At 44.6% G+C, this 16,449-nt stretch overlaps 1 protein-coding gene across 2 annotated transcripts in view; it reads left to right on the forward strand.

The window, feature by feature from the left end:
• The first annotated feature begins 6,054 nt into the window (after nt 1-6,054).
• LOC147633824 (uncharacterized) overlaps nt 6,055-16,449 on the forward strand; it is a 68,224-nt gene continuing 57,829 nt past the window's right edge. The window contains exons 1-4 of one of the 2 annotated variants that reach the window (XM_086804879.1): nt 6,055-6,426; nt 7,084-7,244; nt 7,339-7,419; nt 7,526-7,649. In XM_086804879.1, coding sequence (XP_086661005.1) covers nt 6,292-6,426; nt 7,084-7,244; nt 7,339-7,419; nt 7,526-7,649 — 501 coding nt within the window. In that variant the 5' untranslated portion in view covers nt 6,055-6,291. The remainder of the gene's footprint in view (nt 6,427-7,083; nt 7,245-7,338; nt 7,420-7,525; nt 7,650-16,449) is intronic. The other variant, XM_086804880.1, reaches the window with a different exon arrangement.

Genomic DNA, 16,449 nt, shown 5'->3' on the forward strand with positions numbered 1-16,449 from the left:
TTCTGGTAGGGGAAAGTTTTTCCGGGTTCGGTTTTTGAAGAACCAAGGGATTAGTCTCTTGTCCGGATATCCGTGGCCCCGAGTGAGGGATCCTGCCCCGCGCAAGAAGTGCTACTTTCATTGTTAGCACCCCCGAATCCGTTGCGCGGAGGGGGCAGGGATCTTCAAGGACCCTTCAAAGTGATGGTGGAGGTAATGCTTAACAAACTTCAAGTCTCTATACTCCAACACTAGCAAAGAAACAAGACATGTTACCCCCTTCAAACTCAGAGGCTAGTAAGCATGGCTCAAAGGCTAGTGAGCATGTCTCAAAAGGCTTATAGGCTTAACAAGCATAGTCTTTACGAAACACTTAAAGGTCATATGCCTGTGCCTTGGTAGACAAAGACAATCACATCAATTCATCACGACCTCCCCCCCCTTCTACTTTAAGTAGGGGTAAAAAGATAATGACGACAGAGGGAGCAACATAAAAAATGCAACCATGGTGATGATGATGTGGATGGCAACTGCAATAGGATAAAAAAGGAAGCCATGATGATGATGATGATAGCGATAGAGCATGATAAAAAATAAAGCCATAGGTAGCATGATAAAAAACGAAGCCATAGGTAGTAGGATAAAAAACATAACCATGGATATTAACGCACAAATTGTAGTTGTCTGTACTAGTGAGACCTCAAGCAGGTAGTAGCATACAGATGGGTGGTAGAAGATGGTTGATGATTGATTAGTGCAAACCCTAAAATGCAAACATAAACCCTGAAACGTAGAAATAAAAAAAAGGCATGAAGCATATGAATATGCTTTAATACCATGTTGGTATCCACACTGAATCAAAGGGCTTAAATACATTCTCATAACATTGTAAACGTCTTTTTTCAAATTTATGACAATATCACACGCTAGAAGTTTGGGCGTAAAGCAAGCTCCTAGTGGTCCATGACCTTTTTCTAAAGCCCTCTTAGCATCGAGTCAAACAACAACTCCACCAAGCATGAGGGTTATAGTGGAGTCAAAACACTATGAGCCAAATGATATCAACACGTTGACGAACTTACATTCACCTCACTAGTCTCCCAACCCATCCTCCGGGGATGGGAGAGGTTTGGATACCATAGAGTAGGCTTTAAATTTGAAGAACATTTGGCACTCATGGAGGACTTTGAAGAAAGCATCAAAATTGGTATACTTGTATATCAAGGCACTATGCTTTGCATATACATCCACAAAGGGAGATTATGTGTATACATACATGAGGAGACAAAAGAATATAGAGATGCATATACATACACGTATACATGCATACTTTAGGAATTGTCACACACATAAACATATATAATATATATACATATACACATATATCTACAATGTCTATCCATATATACACACACATATACGTCTACATACATATACATATATTTATGTTTTTGTAAATATATATATTCACATACATATATACATTATATATATGCATTCATGTGTGTGTGTGTATACACACACATAACAAAATACATGTACATCCACATGTACCCATGCATAGAAGCAATCAAGTATACATACATGTATATGCTATGTAAATACGTATATAAGTGGGTAAAGAGTCTATATTTGCACATATATGTGAACATGGTACTCACATAGACTACCTATACATATGAACAACATCTAGCTATCAATCTATCTATCTCTAGACATACATAAGTACAAACATAGCTATCAATCGATCTATCTCTAGACATACATAAGTACAAACATAGCATACATGTACCTATACACACACTTAGTCCCTTCTCCTTCGAACCCTAACCTTGCTACTAAATGCTCTCTTTGCATGATCTATAGCACCAAGGCTGAAAGCATCTCACAATTTTTGTGTTTTTTTTAACTTAGTGTTTTTCTTTTGAAACATAGTGTTTTTTTAGTGTTTTTCTTTTTAAACATAGTGCGATGATTACGTATCTAACGAAAAAACACTTTTAGGTCAGCCGGAGTCCAGACTCGTCCTCTATTAGAATCTAATATCTTTTGGAAAAAATGTTATACTATGTTATAGAATAATCAGACCAAAAGCACACAGGTACCGTACCCTTGATCGATAAATTAAAACAATATACTCCACTCATTTTCTAAATAACACAATTAGCAATCTTTTGTTAATTGTCATTCCTCACGGTTCAAAAGTGCTAATGGTTTCTCTGAACTTTTTTACTCTTGCTTTGATGCGGACGTCGATGTTGGCATTCAAAAAAGCACTACTTATGGGGTTTCTAATACAGCCTCTCTCTCTCTCTCTCTCTCTCTCTCTCTCTCTCTCTCTCTCTCTCAACCTCTGTAAGTTTTGTCATGAAGCGATGATGGTAATTTTCTCCAACATGAGTTGCCGCGTGTTTTAAATTTTCTCCACACCATGAGCTGCAAGGTAAAAAATACAAACATAAGGGAAATTAGGGGCCACTGCCCACCAACATCATGGTCCTCTAATAATGCGGGGAGGCCTACAGAGAACTAAGTGAGCACTATCCATATCTCGCTTAAAAATGCAAAAAAAAAAAAGAACCTTTCTGACTTGCAGCCTACGCCAAACAAAATATTCAATACCAATAAATAATAGTCGTTTTTCAAATTTTGCACTATAGAGCTATGCGTAAATTCGAATGTATACCTTTTTCCCACAGTAATATATATATATATATATATATATATATATATATATATATATATAACTTTCCCTCGCTAAAAAAAAAGTTGCCATAAGTCAAGAACTCTGTGAAGAGTAGCTAGGGCCGCATTGAGCTACATGAGGTTGGACTTTTTGACGATGGCTCCATTGACATTGATCTTTGAGCAGGTGTGCTGCGTGATGTTGCTTTGACGGAAGGATGGTAAGCTCTGGTTGCTTTCTTCTATGTAGTTTGTGTGTCCAACTCTTGTTGTAGCCACTTCGACATGGTGCAATCAACCTTGGAGAAGGTATGCATCTACAAAGGCAGAACCATGCCCGTGCTTTACTAGAGGGGCCTGTGCCTCAAGATGGGCGGCATCCACTTCACCATGAACAGCCACTCCTACTTCAACTTGGTGCTGGTTACCAACGTGGGCACATGAACAGCCACTCCTACTTCACCTTGGTGCTGGTCTCGAACCTTTGTAAGTTTTGTCATGAAGCGATGATGGTAATTTTCTCCAACATGAGTTGCCGCATGTTTTAAATTTTCTCCACACCATGAGCTGCAAGGTAAAAAATACAAACATAAGGGAAATCAAGGGCCACTGCCCACCAACATCATGGTCCTCTAATAATGCGGGGAGGCCTATGGAGAGCTTAGTGAGCACTATCCATATCTCGCTTAAAAATGCAAAAAAAAAGAACCTTTCTGACTTGCAGCCTACGCCAAACAAAATATTCAATACCAATAAATAATAGTCGTTTTTCAAATTTTGCACTATAGAGCTATGCGTAAATTCGAATGTATACCTTTTTCCCACAGTAAAAAAATAAAAAATATATATATAACTTTCCCTCGCTAAAAAGAAAGTTGCCACAAGTTAAGAACTCTGTGAAGAGTAGCTAGGGCCGCATTGAGCTACATGAGGTGGGACTTTTTTACGATGGCTCCATTGGCATTGATCTTTGCGTAGGTGTGCTGCGCGCGATGTTGCTTTGACGGAAGGATGGTAAGCTCTGGTTGCTTTCTTCTATGTAGTTTGTGTGTCCAACTCTCGTTTTGTAGCCACTTCGACATGGCGCAATCAACCTTGGAGAAGGTATGCATCTACAAAGGCAGAACCGTGCCCGTGCTTTACTAGAGGGGCCTGTGCCTCAAGATGGGCGGCATCCACTTCACCATGAACGGCCACTCCTACTTCAACTTGGTGCTGGTCACAAACGTGGGCAGAGTTGGGGACGTCCATGCACTCATTAGTGCTAATTATTTTGATTAGCAATTCACCCTTTCTTACCTTTCTCATCCTAGTAGCCCAAGAATTTGACTATGTAGCGGTGATGCATGCGTGAAAGCAGCTTTGTTTCTGCTTGGAATTTGAAGATGTCGACGGCGGCGTTCTACCTTTTCACGACAATTCTTTGGCTAGATTCCAGCAACTAGCCAAGGTAGACTCTCCCAAACCCTCCCTCTCCAATGAGTACGTCGCATAGCTCTTGCACGAAGGTTTCACCCCTAGTGAAGCTTTGCCATCGCCTGAGCTTGGTTTCTGTATTTTATCTGCTTTAAATTGTACTCAATCTAGATGGAACAACATCAACTTTGGTGAGTATGGAAAAGAGATTGCTCTGCCATAATTATATCCTTGCACATTAGAAAGATAGGTCATACCCACTAGTGCAGTAGTTCTTTGCATAGTTCAAGTTAGGTCAAGGTGTTAATACATCTCTTCTTTCACAGAGTGGCTAGAGGAAGAGGGAGGGAACATAACCTTCTGAGTGGCAAGAGAGTTGTAGGAGGGAGAAGTTGGACCTCGACGCATTGCTCCTCACTATCGTCTGTCGATAGTGAGGAGCAATGGATGGCTGGATCCTCAACAACATCAACCAAAGCAAAATAGACAAGTTTGATTAATTCATGTAATCTTTTTCCATAATCAAAGAGTGTACGATTTTGTTTGTCCAATTGCCTACTTGTAGAGTCTAGAGACTCTGAGTCTGGTGGAAGAGAAGCTAGCTGCCGAAATCTTGTCATCGTTTTTGACCCAGTCGTTGGGTGCGGCTCTCTTGGCACTCTTGGGTTTAGAAGCCATCAAAATTTATTTTTTTCTTTGTTGCAATGAATATAGATGCTTCAAGCATCTTCTGTTACATCTCACTACTCATTTTGGCCTTCCACGTTGATAAACTCTCCCTCTCTCTATTTCGGCCATCCAACTCCTTCCCATTCATAGAGCCGATAGCATCCAACATAGGCTACTCATCAGCAAAAGTCACAAACCCAAACCCTCGAGAACGGTCGTTGTTGATAATCTTGGACTCACTAACTTTGCCGTAATGTTGGAAAGCATCTCGGAGGCTCCGGTCGTCAGTAGCCCAAGCGAGGCTGCCCACAAAGCATCAGAACTCCACATCTGCAGAAGCTGACGGACACAGAGACACACACATAGAAACACCCCCACACATGAACACACCAGAAAGAGGGGGCCTCTCTCTCTCTCTCTCTCTCTCTCTCTATAGCAGCTTCAATTGAAGCATTGCAAACAGGTTCAAAGTCTACAGGCATGTATGGCAATGACTGTAATCAACATGACGAGAAAGATCAAGCACGACCTCCTTTTGTGCACAAAATCTACGGCTTCTTGTGTCTGTGAGGAAACTTCACCTGTGATGCTCAATGGAGGAGGAAAACCTGCACTAAGATTGTTCTAGGCTTTGACGAAAGACGAAATGCCATCGCTGTGATGGTCTACCTGGTCTTAATTTCCTCATCTTCCTCGTCTGTGTGAGACTACCATTCTTAAAGAGAGTGCAAACATACACTCAAATCTCTGTGGAGGTGTGCTCCACCTCTAGCTCTCAGCCTCCTGCCACCTCCTTCATGCCCTCACGCTCTCCAACACCTCCACCTCCCTATACACCTGTAATCTTTCTTTCTCTCTTACACCTAGACTCCCCTCCCAATGACCTATACACCTACTAGCTCTTAGCACGTAGTGGATGGAGACGATGGCATCTACCGGGTGGGAGGTAGAGAAGGAGAAAGGGTTGTTGGGTAACGGCACTCTCTCTCTCTCCGCATTCAATATTAGCCTGCCAACCTGCCAACGCCAGTATTTTTTCAAATTTCAAATGAACGCGTCTCTCACCGTCTTTGACCACCCCCATTCTTTTGTAACACGTATCATGAGAGAGTAAGCACGATAAGATATATATAGATATGAGCCAAACGATACACGTCGACGAACTTGCATTCACCTCAAATCAATTTCACATTGCACAAGCTTTGGAGTCAAAACACAATTTCACATTGCACAAGCCGAAATTTCGGCTGGAACCGATGACCCAAAGTCCGGCGGACATCACCGTCACAACCTTGGTGGCTGCTGCGCAAGCGACAGTCCGGATCAATTAAATCTCGTGGCCTGTAAAACTATGTGATACAGGATACGTCGACCAGGAGAACTCTGCTTCCGGCGAGGGGCTTTTAATCGCCTTTCTGCATCGCGCCCAGTCTCCTTATGGCGTCCGCGAAGCACTTCTGTTTTCGATCCTGATTTTCGCAAGGGTTCGCTCTCAAGTGTGTGCGCGTGTCTCTCTCTCTTCTCGTAAAGAAGCAACAAATAATGGCCATGGAGTCTCCCGCGCGCAGCGTTGCAGAGTTCGTGGTTGGATGCCGCTTCGCCATCAGGACCACTCTGGGGGAGCACTTGGAGGGTCAGGTCCTCACCTTCGACAAGCCCTCCAACCTGCTCATCCTTCATATCCTTTTCTAGGGGTTCCTAGGTACATTCTCTCTGAACCCATGTCTTTTTTGATGCTCTGTTGTTTAATCTGACATGCACAATACCCTCACTCAGCTGCACTGTATAGTTCACCAAGGTTTCGAGGATCAATTCTAGCTGCACTTTACAGCCTTGTAGTGCTCAATTTCTGAGTTCTAGAGATTAGGGTTCTCAAGACCCAAATACATAAAGTTAGGTTTTCAGCCGTAAAGAGCGAATTTTCAGCTCTGGGTCGCTCAAAGAGGAAGGATGGTTACAGAACTGCCTGTATGGGCATGACAGCTCGTCCAAATTGGCAGGAATGTTCTGCAATCAGTGTAAGAAAAGATTAGATTTCTTGTACTGGGTACATACTGCCTCCATGCTTAAAAGTACACAAGGCCATACTGTATGGTCAAGATCAGAGTCCACATGGCCTGTTCATGGTAGTAGGAGTATTTTTTTGTGTGTTTTTATACTCTAGCAACTTGATCATACATAAAGCAAGACAAGTCTTGTGACTTTGATTATATGTGGAGACTAGTCTTGCAACCTGAGCATACATGGAATCCAGATGATGTGTGGGCATCATCTATGTGGTGAAACAGTCTGTTAAACGGTGTGCTCCAAGAATATTCCTTAACCATTCTAGCACAAGAGATTGGCCAAACAGGACCGCGACGAAATCTACGGTTTTTAAAGGCAAATTTCATCAAGGATTCGACTTTTTTGGGGCATGGTGAAGACCCACTCGATTTAAGGGACCTATTTGTAGATGTGGAGAGCTTGAAGGCGCGAGAAGAGGCTGCAATAAGGTGCCTGTTTTTGTTCTTTGTGAAAGAGCACTGGGTATTTGCTGGAGGTTTTTTGGGGTGTTATTTGCTTGATAGTGTGGAGTTTTGCTAACAGGCAAGCAGAAGACGAGGCAGAACGAATTGGTGTTGGGGTTACGAGGGAGGCCCAGGACATTTTTGATGCATTGTCCAAAACGTAAGCTATCACATTCTTAATTTTCACTCTTGTTGTGAAGTGTTTGTTGCTCCCTTAAGAAGTACTTGAAGAAAGTTTTTTAAGGAGCCACTTGCTTTCATATCAGGCTTCCTGTTCGTTGGGACAATACAATCATTGTGGTGATGAATGAGGTGCGCGTGAGTAGTCCTTATTTTCCCGACAATGTTGCAGGAGGACCACCGGCTGCCAATGAGCGAGTAAAGAAAGTGGTAAATTTGGAGGGAAAATACTGACTGAATTGTTCACACACACACACACACACATGCCCATGGAGAGAGAGAGAGAGAGAGAGAGAGAGAGAGAGAGAGAGAGAGTGTAATATTACCGTTTATGAAAGATCTCAAGGGTCCATGAGACCAAATGTGATACAATGATACCATGGATATATAGTCAGCCATGGAAAACTAAAAGAAAAGGTAAAATCAAAACATCTACCACTAGTATATGTACATGTAATGAGCAGATGATTTGTGTAAAGTGAGATATGACGTGATTAGCTAATGACGATACGCACCTCGGCTAGAATTGATCTGATGGCGGAGGCAATGCCAGGCCTTTGCGATGTGAGCATATCATATCGGTGGAAAGTTTTCTAGATCTTTCTCTACTGGATGGTTGGTTGCAGTGCCTTGGATTGAGGGCGTGTGGCCTTCTGGAAGAGTGATTGGGCTCACTCACTAAGAAGCCTTTGGGGCGCAAAGCCGAAGTGCGGCTATGGGTGGTGGGCTTTGATGATCCTCATCCTCTACCTCTCCTGTGGTACATATTGTGCATATCCTCTCCTCTCGTGAGATATCCTCACGTCGGCCGGTCTCTTACATTTCTTACCAATCTTGATCCCGGGTGGAGAACCCTTTGATTCATAAAAGCAGAGAAACTGAAAAACCCAATCATAATCTTCCTATCTAAAAGAAATATTGTCCAACACGGTAGCTGCATGTTCCACTGTTGCGGAAGCCTCTGATTCCTCTTCTTATTCTCCTGCCCCTAAGTGTGCATGCACCTTTTCTTGCTCCTTAGCCATCTTCTTGAAGCATCGATCTTTTGTGTGTCTGAGCTTCTTACATAAGTTACATTTGACAGCCCTTTTTCTTTTTCCTTTTATAAACAAGGTCAAATTCTCTGTCTTGTTGTTCTTTGCGATGACAATCTTCATCTATCAAAGCTGCAATCATGTCGTTCAAAGAAGCTTGTCTATTCACCCTAAGATTGTTAGAATTTATGCATCTCAGTGTTTTGGGGCTGTACCTATTATTGGGTATTTAATGTAATTTTCTCCTATTTATTGTCTTGTACCAGTCGGCCAGCCCTAGAGGTGGTCGGCTAGCTCACACATGGACTATATAAGGAGTTCCCCCATTATTCATTGTTTCATCCACTTCCCTTGCACAAGCTCAACATCTCTTTAATATAAAAGGTGATCTTGTCCACAAGCTCTCTCTACTCTCTCTCGTCTTGTTTATGCTTCCGCTTGCGCATTCTCCAACATGGTATCATTCGCTTAGGTTCAGGCTGCACCATCTGCAAATCTGCCTGCCTTCTTATTTGTACCTTGCGTTTTCTGCCCTAGCTCCTCCTGGCTGCAGATCAGTCCCGAACAGTGGCTGCGTTTTCATACACTGCTGTGTTTTCTGGTCCAGCCAGCCCTTCACTTGCTGCTGGCCAGTTTGGTGGCTGCATTTTCTCCTACAGAGGCAAGCCGGCCAGGTACTTGGCTGTGTTTTCTTCTACAGAGGCAAGCGTTGGAGTTTTGGCTGCAAATTCTGCATCGGCATCAGTTATTGGTGAGTTCTCTTGCATGTGGAGTTGCTAGACAAGTGGCTGTACATTTCCTTCTTCCTCCATGAGTCCTTGCCCTTCCGGTAGGAGGTTCCCGGTGGTTTCTTGGACTGTTTTGCTGCTGTCCAGCCCAAGGTTGCTGCCGTACGTACGTACGGATCCGTACGGTACGGTACAGCCATACGGTACGGTACAGTACCGTACTGTACGGATCCGTACGGAATCATTTAAAAAAAAAATAAAAAATGTGTGGTGTGTGGCAAACATGCGATTGTAGATAAGCGACCAAAATTTGGGCATTTTGTGTGTACTTGCAAAATCGTGTCCCTTGTGTGTACCTGCAAAACTTTGCAGAGCAAATTTCTTCGCTCTCTCTCCCGCCCAGACTTCATCATGCCGCGCAAGACTAACCCGAACTGGGCAATCCACACCAATGTCCTGAGGGTTGTTAACACCCCTTCTAAGCAAGGGTCAGGTACTCGGCTATGGGCATGCAAGTATTGCGGGGAGCAGTACACTAGCACCATAACTCGCGTCATCAAGCACATAACAGGTATCGGGTGCACCAATCAATGTGGTCCATGTGATAAAATACCACAAGGTGTGAGGGACCAATTGATTGCGGAGAATTGTAATATGCGGAAGCTTCGGAGAAGGATCGGTACTTCAAAACTCAGAAATCAGCACTCTTTTCGCGACGGAATTAACGCACAAACTGAAAGACGATGTGCAGAAAATAGAGAGAGAAGGGGGAGATGGAGAGGACACAGTATTGGGTCCCAATTACCCTCTGTAGGGCCCCCACCACGGATGGTGTATTTGCTTTATTAGAATGATGTAAATCTGAAAACAAATACAAAGTACTTGACCTTTTCTTGGCTGGAAAACCTGCCCTAGACCTTCAGTCCTTCACCCCTTTGCTTTAGCAAGTTCTTGGCTGTCCTGGCCCTTGTTTGCTTGGAGCACTTGGTGAATTATGAGATGAGATCATGGATTATGGGCTGGGGTATTTATACTCTTCATAGCATCCAGTCGGCTGGCTTCAGGACAGCCTCACGACTAGATTCTTCTTTTTTTAATAAAGTGTTTTCACACTATGATAAACACTGTCCAGCCTGCGCATATATTCTGGGACAGCATCCTGGTTGCTGGGCACCATGCGCATGGGTGTGGGACTGCCCCCCACACCTGGCCGACTGGATGGGTAGGGCTTCTGACCCTGTCGGCTGCCTGTCCAGCAGTACAGCTGGCCGACAGCCCCTCCAGCCCATGCCTTGGCTGGTGGGCACAATGTGGGCCCTCCTGGCCCCTTGGGGGTGGTTCTATACCTCCCCCATGCCCACACTAAGAATGCAAATGCAAATCCTCGCACTGGGGTAGCCCTATGGGCTGGCCCCATCTCTACATGCAAACCTACATGCCTAAAGAGGCCCGGCATCCAGTTGCAAACCAGATACACAGCACATCTGACATCATTCCAGAGGGAGACTCGTTTGCAACAACTGGCGGGCGGGGAGTCGTCAAGGGACTCACAGCGCGGACTGGCACTGCTTCATGTGCAGGACAATGCACACCTGACCTTGGACTCATGTGCAGGACAATGCACACCTGACCTCGGACGACTGAGATGGATCCCTGGCTGACTCGTCCCGGACTGGGCTCACATGGGACCAGTTCACCATCCCAGGTCCTGCACCTTCTGTACAGAAATGTCTACGTGGCATCCAAGTGCGGGATGCACGTGACATCCCCTTCTGCTTAACTTGACGGAAGCTGCATAGCCTCCAAATAATCCATCAATAATGCCGGATAGTCTTCGAAAAATTCTTTGTCGAGCCATACCGCTTCATGAGTTCCTCGGTCCTGAAACTTTGTGAGAAACTGTCGTAGTCTTCGGCCTGAGCCATGCTTGAAACGGTGCAGAAGGATCTGTTTTGGAACCATTACTTCTGCTTCATCAATAATGTCTGGTTCCGCTTCGTCTTTGACCTCTGAAGGGGGTGGACCTGCATATGGCTTCAACCAACTGACATGAAATACATCGTGCATAGTCCAACTCGGAGGTAGCTTTAACTGCATAGACACCTCATTAATCTTTTTTCCGGATGGGAAATGGTCCGAAACTCCTGAAAGACAACTTTGGGCATCGCTTGCCCACCTGCTTCAATCTTTGCTTCATAATCCGAAGATACACCCAATCCCCTTTTGAAAACTTCATGTCCCTTCGGTCTTTATTGGCCTGTCGAGTGTAGGCCTCTTGCGCTTTAGCCAATCTGTCTTTAACGGACTCTAGGATCTCCTGGTAAGACTCCGTCACTCTGTTCGCCTCCGGTACTGAAGACGAAGTCCTGGTTAACAATGACTGGAAAGGCCTTCCAAACGCTGCCTCATATGGAGTCCTGCCAATAGCTGAAGAAAAAGAGTCATTCAAAATAGCTTGAACTAAAGGCAAAAACGATTCCCACTTACCTTGCTGATCGTGGACGTAACACTTCAGCACATCAAAGGCCAACTGGTTGTATATCTTTGTCTGGCCATCTGTCTGTGGGTGGAATGCACTGGAAAAATTCAACTTTGTGTTTACATATGTACAACGCTGTGACATTTGTCAAAAGGTGAAAGCTCCTCGTGGAAAGAAGATAGGGTTGTTACAGCCTTTGCCAATTCCTGAGGGTCCTTTCCAGGACATTTCGATGGACTTTGTCACAAATCTGCCTCCCAGTCCGAGTAGCGATTCCCACTTACCTTGCTGATCGTGGACGTAACACTTCAGCACATCAAAGGCCAACTGGTTGTATATCTTTGTCTGGCCATCTGTCTGTGGGTGGAATGCACTGGAAAAATTCAACTTTGTGTTTACATATGTACAACGCTGTGACATTTGTCAAAAGGTGAAAGCTCCTCGTGGAAAGAAGATAGGGTTGTTACAGCCTTTGCCAATTCCTGAGGGTCCTTTCCAGGACATTTCGATGGACTTTGTCACAAATCTGCCTCCCAGTCCGAGTAAGCGTAATACACAGTGTTTAACTATCGTTGATAGGTTCAGCAAATTTGTTATGCTTATTCCTTGCAGGGCCAATGTGATCGCCGAGGATGTTGCCCAGCTATTCATTCGGCATTGGTACCCGATTGGCGGGATTCCTAGGACCATAGTGTCAGACCGAGATGCCAAGTTTACCAGTCATTTTCGGAGGGCATTGTTTGATAATATCACGCCTCATCTTTGGCCAATAGTATTGCCGTTCTAATTTCTCCAGAGTTGAATTCATGCCCCTATGACCACCTGTAATGGCGTCATGGGCATCATGGAGAAGAGCTGCCCGGAATGACTTCATGACACATAGTCGGCCTTTGTAGAAAAGCCAACCATCGCGTATCAGAAAATGGCATGGTCCTGTGGCATCCAATGCCTGTTCCCACTGTGTACCGAATTCCTCGGAATTCGCGTACGTGTGCTTCATGTCTTCTAGTCCTGTACCAACAAGGTCAAGTCTAGTGGTCTGAATCGCAGATACTTGTCCCTTCCTGCTCAAAGCATCGGCCACTGGATTGGCCTTTCCTGATAGGTACTCAATCATACCACCGAACTGCTGGAATATCTGACTCCAGCGGTGTTGTCGATCACTCCACTGTGCACTTGCCATCGTTTGAATCCAGCGCAATGCCGGACATAGTTGCAAGCATTCTTTGCATTCGTGCATTCGCATTCGAGAATGCCGAGTTTGCAAAAGAATGCATTGAGGGTGGATGCATTCGCATTCGTGGCAGGTTAAAAAAATAATTTTTTTGGGCATAAATAGAATGTTCAAAGTCAATGCTTGAAAACACAATGAAAAACTTGAAAGCTTGAAACTTAAAAGATGTTAGAATTTAGAACTTAAGACTCAAGACTCAAGAGTGCTGGAAATGTACTCAATACTCATATTATCGCATAAAGAGTGAAGTACATAAGTCAGAGTACTAGACTGTAGTCCCAAGGCAAAGAGCCCAACACACTAAAAGTGAAGTGTGCTCACACGGGGAAAAAACCCTTGTCCAGCCAAGGTAAAAAGTGCCCGTGTGTGAGAGGTCATGTACATGGTGAATCGTGATCATTCATCATCTTCCTCTTCAGAGGAAGAAGATGAAGTAGCATCCTCATCTGTCTCAACAATATCACCTTCAGCCTGCTTAGTACCAACTGCATGCATGTCCTCTTCTTCCTCATCCTCCATAGACTCACGAGCCTCTTGTGAAGAAAGAAGTCTCTCATCATCTTTCTCCTTGTTGATCATTTCCAAAGTTACCTCCACTTTCTCATACCCTCTTGCCTTGATTTTGGAAACAAGTCGAAGGTTGGTATGTATGTATACCAATTTCTCAGTGTTTGAAGGTTTCAACTTGTTCCTCTTTTTGGTATGAATGAGTGAGAAAGTGCTCCAATTTCTCTCACATGGGGAAGATGTAGTTCCTTGAGAAAGCACTCGAATGGCAAGTTGTTGCAATTTAGGGGTGCTTGCACCAAAAGACTCCCACCACTTTACCCCTTCATGCATTCTGCTTTCATCTAGAGCAAGTGGGCGAGAAAAAGTACCTTTCAATGACCTGTAATTATCCAACTCATCCATCAATGCACCTTGCTCAACAACATCTCCATGCGTATAACGCTCAATAAATGTCATCCATCCATTTTGCACCTCTTCATCTGCTTCTTGTCCCTTGCCTCTCCAAATTGGATACAATACATAGCCTGTGGCATGAAGAGGAGAGTGCATCATGTCCCAACGGTCAACACATAAAGCCTTTACTTGGTTCAATTTGCATTCATCAACACCTGTCATTTTTTGTATGCTTTCCACCATCCTATCTGTGAGCTCATAAACTAATCCCATGGTGGCTCCCTCCCTATCAGCCATGCGAAGAATCTTCAAAATAGGTGCCATTATTTTCACAATCTGTCTTGCATCCTGCCAAAATCTTGTCTCTAACACTTTGCTTGTAATCTCCAAGCCAATAACTTTGTTCTTCACCTGTTTTGCATTTGTCCATTCATCGCTTACAACCATCTTCCTCAAGCCAGTGTAGACTCTCTCATCTAGCAAGTTTGACAATACAATAAATGTGTAAGCAAAACGTGTCTCTGCTGGCTTTAAAAGCTCCTTCTTGCTGTACCTTCGAAACATGTCCAAAAGAGTTGGCTTCCTTGTTATAAACTTCACAATCTTCTTTGCCCACTCAAGAACGGGGGAAACCCATGTCAAGCTGCCAATGTCTTCAAATAGCAAATCCAAACAATGGCATGTGCAACGCGTAAAAAAGATATGAGGCCATTGAGCCTCGACAAGCTCTCCCGCAACCACACAATTTGATGCATTGTCCATGCATACCTGCACAACATTGGTAGGACCAACATGAAGAATAGCATCTTTAAGGATACCAAAGATGAACTCTCCCGATTTCAATTGACCGCTTGTGTCAACAGCTTTTAAGAACACACTGCCATAAATACATGATGCCAGCACATTAATGATTGGCCTTTTCTTGGTGTCGGACCAGCCATCACATACAATTGTACATCCATATTTCTTCCATTTATCTCTTATGCCAAGCAAATCTCTATCTATGCATTTGACTTCATCTCTCAACTCCTTAACACGCAATGCCTCATATGAAGGTGGCTTGTATGAGGCTCCGGCTTCGCCAATGGCTTTGACCATATCCAAAAAATACGGACTTTTCACTTTGCAATGAGCAATGTCCTCTGCATAGAAGAAACGCCGCACTGCAATTGTTGCATTTTTTCTTGCTTGCAATTGCCATGCTGCTCCCAATTTTCCTTGAGAATGGCTACCCTTAGAGACTCTTTGTCTTTTGTTTGCAGAAACTGCCTCGTTACATGTACTAGAAGAACCACATACATTTGACATTGAAGCTGCCACATTTGATACATCCTGAGCAGCATCCCCCAAATCCCCCACCGCATCATCAATTGCCTTTTTATCATACATAGGGTCAGCTTTGACATGCAATCGCCTGCATATATCTTTCACATCCTCTAGGGCATGCTCACATTTGTCCACACCGTGCCCTGAAATGGCTAGGATGTGAGCACGAATTCGCAAAGGCCCACCTATCCACTCATGAGGACAAAATTTACACCTGCACTGATACATCCCTCTTCCTTTCTTTTCCAAGCGGGTTACATATTCCCACTCCGGTCCCGAGGATTTTCCCATTCTCAAATCTCCAAGGCTTGAAGGCAGGAAGTCCTTCACTCGGTAGTAGAGACTCGAGAGAAGCTCGGGAGTCGGAAGCTCGCGGGTCGGAAGCCCCTTGGGCGGCTGGGCCTGGCTGTGGCCTGTAGGCTGTGGCCCGTGGGTGAGTAGAGACACGCAAGGGAGCCCGGAGCAGAGAGCGTAGGGCCTAGGCGTGCAGCTGCTCGCTTCTGCTGGAGCCTGGAGCCTGGTCGACAGTGGACACTGGATAGCGCGGAGAGGGAAGAGCGTAGGGGTGTGCGCCCGCCGCCGTGTACTGCTGGTCGACAGCGCGCAGGGGGCGGAAGCGCTTCCGCGTAGGCGTGTACTGCTGGTCGACAACGCGCAAGGGGCGGAAGGTGTCCGCGTAATGTTAGAAATGCCCAAAAAGTGGCCCAATTCGTAAGTGTAAAAAAAATTGCAGGTAAAGTTTGCAAAGGGGTGCAAACTGCAAACGTTTGCAAACGTTTGCAACACCTTGCATTCGCGAATGTTTGCAACTATGATGCCGGATGGTTAGTGCGAACCTCAAAGTCACGGCCATACAGGAAATGTTTCCAATGTTTCAAGGCTTGTATAACTGCTAGGAGTTCACGATCGTAGACTGAGTAGTTCTTTTCGGCGGGCAGTAACTTACGAGACATGTAAGCTACCGGATGACCATTCTGTTGTAATACACCGCCAATTGCGATGTTACTCGCATCGGTGATCACTTGAAATGGTTCGTCCCACGAAGCAAGGGCTAAACAAGGCGCTTCTGACAAAGCCACCTTGAGGTTCTGGAATGCCTCCAACGCTCGTGGAGTCATTCGAATCTTTTGCCGTCTGGTTTTCACTCCCTTTAGCAGATCGGTGAGATCTGCCGAGAGATCAGAAAACTTGTCAATGTGGGTGGAATATGCCTGGCATATACCCACAAATGATCTAATGTCATAAGCGGTCTGAGGTACTTCCCAGTTAACAATCTCGGCCACTTTAGCCGGATCAAGTCGAATGC

Source organism: Cibotium barometz, chromosome 11 (genome assembly GCF_041138505.1).
Source record: "Cibotium barometz isolate CiBa-2024 chromosome 11, ASM4113850v1, whole genome shotgun sequence".
Classification (NCBI taxonomy): domain Eukaryota; kingdom Viridiplantae; phylum Streptophyta; class Polypodiopsida; order Cyatheales; family Cibotiaceae; genus Cibotium; species Cibotium barometz.